General features: G+C 39.9%; 1 protein-coding gene across 1 annotated transcript in view; it reads left to right on the forward strand.

Moving 5' to 3' along the window:
* Positions 1-5,478, forward strand: part of LOC134447015 (AP-3 complex subunit beta-2) — a 38,446-nt gene extending 32,968 nt beyond the window's left edge. The window contains exons 26-28 of the mRNA XM_063196301.1: positions 230-327; positions 2,996-3,134; positions 5,013-5,478. Coding sequence (XP_063052371.1) covers positions 230-327; positions 2,996-3,134; positions 5,013-5,163 — 388 coding nt within the window. The 3' untranslated portion in view covers positions 5,164-5,478. The remainder of the gene's footprint in view (positions 1-229; positions 328-2,995; positions 3,135-5,012) is intronic.
* The last annotated feature ends 522 nt before the right edge of the window (positions 5,479-6,000 follow it).

A 6,000-nucleotide genomic window follows, 5' to 3' on the forward strand; every position in this document is an offset into this window, starting at 1 on the left:
CACCCAACACACTCTGGCCACAATCCTACACAGTGCATCTTTAAATAGTCAATATACACCAACCATTTTATTAGGTACACCTTGCTTTGCATGATTTTGAATTGTTCTTCTTATATTTTGTGTGATACAGTATATACTGTACTGTTGGCTATGAACACAAATTTTGGTGGTTTTGATGTGCCGTCGTTGTAAACCCTCCTTTCTGTATTTTTCCTCTTTATCTCAACAGTACAAATACACGGAAATTTTTTGTGACTATTCAGCCTCCAGTGGGAGAATTGATGACGCCGGTCTTCATGACAGAAAACGAGTTTAAAAAAGAGCAAGGTAAAAGTTCCCTCCCACACACACTGTCTCAAACACACTAGTGTTGTAGGGATTTTGTGAATCCAGAAATGTTGAAAACCCTTCAGTTTTATTGCAGAAATATAATCCATAGGCCTAATGGCTGGAAGTATGTCATTAGAGCAAGACTACCACAGGTAAATAGACTAGAAGTTCAGAAAGCTTGCATGCCTGCCACATATTAGCATGAGGGTAGCGGTTTTCACGGTAAACTTGAGAGAATCCCTTCTCCTACTGCTAAATATCTGCACTGTCTTGGCACTTTGGCATGTTAAAATATCATAGCAAATTCCCCTATAAAAATCCAGCCAGTTTTTCCAGATTTTCCGAGTTACGACAATAAACGAGACGCATTTGAAACCATCGTGGTGTTGGTTCAGATCAACATGGTTCATACGAAGTTGGTACTACAGCTTTTGGAAATACTGTTGTCATTTTTTGGATGTTGGTTAGTTCAAACTTGAATTGTACCATATTTGGTAAATCAGTTTATTGTGTCAATGCACTCGGAAGTTTTTTTTTAACTTTCATTTCATTTTAAATTAACATAAATATCACAATATTATATTAACACATATAACAAGTGGTCTGCTTTAGTGGCACACACACACACACACACACACACACACACACACACACACACACACACACACACACACACACACTAGTGTGTGAGTGTGTGTGTGTGTGAGAGAGAGAGAGAGAGAGAGAGAGAGAGAGAGAGAGAGAGAGAGAGAGAGAGAGAGAGAGAGAGAGAGAGAGAGAGAGCATGGGTGTGTTTATGTGAACTGATGCTGTACGCAAATGATTGCTATATGTTTACTGCAATGTGCAATAATGTGTATTAGGTCTTTGTGTATGTTTTGTATTGTGAATTTATTAAGGCTGTAACGATACACCCAACCCACGATTCGGTTTGTATCACGATATATGACCTACGGTTCGATACGCCCCACGATTTTTTTTTTTTTTTAAGGAAAAAAAGAAAAAGAAAATACATTTTATATATATGAAGAGTTCAGATGCAAAACCCCCTAACTCCATTTCTGAAGACCTGCAGTTCTGTATTTTTACAGAACCCCGTTGTTGGTTTGGTTTACATTCATGTACCTGATAATACATATAAATAGTTATATTACATAAATAAAATTAAAAAAATATGCAATTTTGATAGCTTTGTATTAAATAAAAATGAATTAAGATTATTTTCTGAAATGGCACTTAGGGGGTTTTGCATCTGAACTCTTCATATATATATATATATATATATATATATATATATATATATATATATATATATATATATATATATATATAGGCCTATATATGCTTTCTTTTTGCATTTAGGCTACCTGCCTACATTCATTTTGTAGGTGTACTAAATGATTTTGCAGATATAGTCCTACCACTGCAACCTGTTCCCCAGGTGTTGAAATCAAAGCACAACACAGAGAAATAAGGGATATTAGTTCACCAACGAAAAATAGGCTTATTATTATTAGGCTTAGATCATATCATGCTGAGATGCTGACCGTGTGTGAGAGAGACAGAGACGGAGAGAGAAGGGTCAGGGTTCCAGTAGGTAGCCTATAAGAACTGTCTCACATTATCAAACATTATCCAATTAATATCCAAACATTAACATATTTCGTCAGGAAACATGTTGTATTATGTTACTTACAGAAATGCAACACTTGATTTTGATGTTTAATATTTTTGTAACTTTTTTGATGGTGCAGCAGCGCGCCACGCTTAGCCTATACAAACAAAACTCGAAATGTACCTCAGTTATGTTCTCATCTCACTTTGCAACACGCACGTTGTCCTTTGTTTGGTTTTGTGATTTGACATTTTGTCAAGAGAGGGAATGGATGCAGAGGCTGAAATAGAGTAGGCCTATGTTTTCGCTAGGCAGGCGGTCAATGCGGCAATGCTGCCTAATATCCACATCGACCTTAACGTTCGCCCGACTTCAGACACTTCCCTTATTAGAGCGTAGCGTGGTTTGAGAATTTGGGCAGGCGGAGCATCTCGCTCTCTCGCTCTCTTTCTCTCTCTCCGCTCAACGTCAGTCCCCACTCAACATGCATCGGCGCATGCATGAATCAAAAAATATTCACACGTTTGATAAAGCCTTCATGGTCAGTTGTTCATTTCATGCTTTACCTTCCGACGTTTGCCCAAGTTTTTCGTCTATCGGAGGTTTCTCAGGCAATTGATAACAACAAATGCACGTGCTGGTTGGACGTAACATTTTATAACAGAGGGGTGAATGGAAGTGTTAGGCCTACTCGCACATGTCAGTGCGCCCCTTTTCTACTCGTCTTTTTTAAGCGCATATGCAAACATTTGTATCCTGCTGTTTTCTAGACTGAGGTGTAGCCTACATTTTAATGGTTCTCGCGCCAAAGTGCGCACGTTAAGTATGCAGAGCCCTTAACAACTTTGAAAGGGCGCATCGCGATTCTGCGAGGGAGGTTCGCGATAGGGGTTCGTGGGTCTGCGTACCGCGATCCCTCGGTTCGATGCAATATCGTTACAGCCTTAGAGTTTATGTAAGATGCCAGACACTGTAATCTCCCTCAGGATTAATAAAAGTACTTTACTCTACTACTCTTCTCTACTCTGCTCTAATTCTGATTCTCAACAGGCAACCTGATGGGCATGAATGAGATTTCAGAAAAGCTGGCATTGGGAGAGATGTGTCAGAACGACATTACTATCGTGCAGAGAGTCACTAGTGCTGCAAACATCAGCAGAGTGCCATGCGGTTCTGACAAGGAATGCAGGTGAGTTACAACTATCACATTTATCACAGCATTATTACACTGTTATCACAATTATCACAGCATTATTACAGTGTTATCACAATCATCACAGCATTAAAAACAGTACTTCAAACACACAGAACTCAAACAATATGTAAGGTGATATTGTGTATTGTGACATGTAAATACAGAATGGACCAACATATGTAGCGCACTTTAAGTGTTAGATTATATTGCACTACACACAAACACTTTTTTAAAAATCTAAAGCAACTAGTAAAGTTTTTTTTTTTTTTTTAACTGTCGCTGGTTCAATGTTCTATTAAACGTCTTCCTCAAGGGCCATTCAGCCATGGATAAAGGTTGAGGGATACAACTTTTTCCATTCATTTCCACGGCACAGGTCTACCTCCAAATTATGGCTGCCAGGATTGCTCTGACAATTAGGAGCTTGACACCTCTAGTCTTATGTTCTACCTCTATGTCTTACTGTCTTAGTGTATCTCAGAAGTGAGTATACCCTGCACATTTCAGCATTCAGAAGCAAGGGGGGGGGGGGGGTTGAATCAGGGCCCAGGTCCATTGTCCGCCACAGCTAACCGGGTCTTCTTCAGTATTGCTAGATGCATGGACGGATTATGACTTCATGGGCCCCTGAGCCAGACAACAAGAAAGGCCCCCTTCTATGAGCATTGTTATGTTACACAAAATGTAGGGTTTCGGCCAGATATTATAGACCCTACATTGTTTGTGGTTCTCCCAAGAAAGTTTGAAAATACAGTTGGCAAAAGTGTGATTTTTATACACTATAAGAATGGAAATATAGAGGCTTGGGCTTCAGGACCCCCTTGACTCTTGGGCCCCTGTGCCTGGGCCCAGCACGCCTGTGCAGTAATCCACCATTGGCTAGATGTACAGTAAATTGTAATTTCCAGCTCAATAAATGGTCAAACATAACCTGGAGACAGTAGTTCCCACCCAATGTCAACTCACTCTTATTGATTTCTATGGCCTTGTATGTACAGAAAAACCCGCTCAAAACATTTTTTTTTTTAAGCCGCAGATGGTCAACCTTATAAGTGGGGAAATCCGTGATTGTCTTCAATCTTTGTGTAGTGGAAGGAATCAATGGCAGCAGAGTAAAGCTCTGGCCTATCACATTTTTGGCCCTCGGTACGCTTGCTGCAAGCCGTAAATCACGCACGTCACCGCGAGCAACCGACTGCACATACTTGCTTTTAGACCAACACGCAAAATACTGGCGGTATCATCCAGGGGGCAGAGAGAACAGCATTGCGATCCGGAAATTGGAAACACAGACTGTAAGGAAAACAAAACAAAAAGAAGGACTTTCCGGGCAAGGAGACGATACAGCTACTGCCCCTACATTTGCACGCTCCGTTTTCAAAGTGCAATAGTGAAGTACGATTGCAAATGTTTGTAATTTCGGACAAGCTCATTGAGACGCTCTTGAAAAGTTGCCGCCATCGCTGTTTTCACCAGAAGCACTCGCATGGAACTGTGCAGTCTTTCTTACGACCGCCCCCAGCGAATTTGAAGACATCGCACCTAGCACACGCCTTTGAAATGAAATACGCAAATACGCGTGCACGAATCATGCCCACGCACGCGTATCCTGCAGCAAGCTTATCAAGGGCCTTTAATTCAATTATAGACTGGTATTCACAAAAAATAACCTATGCATAACAAAACCCAAAGTCTGTATTTATTTGACCCACTTTGTGTACTGCATACAGAGATGCTATCACAGCGGACAAAGTTATGTGAATAGAAATGAATTCTCAATACAACTTGTCCTCTTTCTCCATATTTCCAAACTTTTCTAACTATCTGTCAACTCAGTTTCTGTTTCCCCTCTGCTTCAACTAAATCCTACAGGTTTGCTGGAAAAACTGTGACCAGTGGCAGTCTAGTGCTTGTGACTGTGCTGACCAAGGAGGGAGGCGCGGCTCAGCTTACGGTTAATTGTGAAAAGATGGTGATCGGAACAATGTTGGTGAAGGATATCTTACAGGCCCTGTCTCCGTAACGCAACTGCTTCAGAGACAAAATGCCCTTTAACATATACTCTTAAAAACAGACAAGGTGTGTTTTGGTGTTAGAGAAATAATGGCTTAGTAGAATACGATTGCAGTCAATGATACCTCTTTTTTAATTAATATAACCTCACCTAAACAAATTACATTTCCCAGATTTTGGTAGTTGTGTCTGTAATGTTCCATCTATATTATTGAAGATATATTCAACTAGATGTAGCTTTCAAGACCGATTAAGAGAAAATTGAATTATTGTTTTTTTTTGCTCTCCATGCTGTGCTGATGTATTTATACCTGTAATAAAAGCAGTCTGGTTGAGCTATCTACGTGTGACTGTCTTTGTCGTTCCTTTTTTATTTTCAAAAATAAGAATGTTAATACCTCCTTTTTCCTTCCCAGGACAAGTGGGCTTACTCTCCTTTAGCAATGAAACTTTTGCCCCGAAGAGCATGTCTTGCATTCAGAAGCCATAGAAGAACCCTTAAACATACAGACTAGCAGAACAATATAACAAAGACAAGTCTAAAAACATACAGTACTCTGTATAGATTGAAAAAATAAAATACCGGCATTGAAATTAAAAAGTAGGCAACATACAGTGCTCTATATAAATATACTGTACACAATGTTGGGCCTGTGGGCCAAAGTTGGACCTCAAAGCTTTTTTTTCCCCCTACACCTTTGTTCATCTGTCTCGTTTTTGCTGCTAGTTGGGGTATTTCTACCTATCCACTATTATCAGTTAATACTTTTCGCGTTATTCGAGGAAATATGGCTGATCTGAAACATCTCATTTTCCTCAGACTTAAGGTGTGTTCCATGTCACGCGA

Source organism: Engraulis encrasicolus, chromosome 4, assembly GCF_034702125.1.
Source record: "Engraulis encrasicolus isolate BLACKSEA-1 chromosome 4, IST_EnEncr_1.0, whole genome shotgun sequence".
Lineage (NCBI taxonomy): Eukaryota > Metazoa > Chordata > Actinopteri > Clupeiformes > Engraulidae > Engraulis > Engraulis encrasicolus.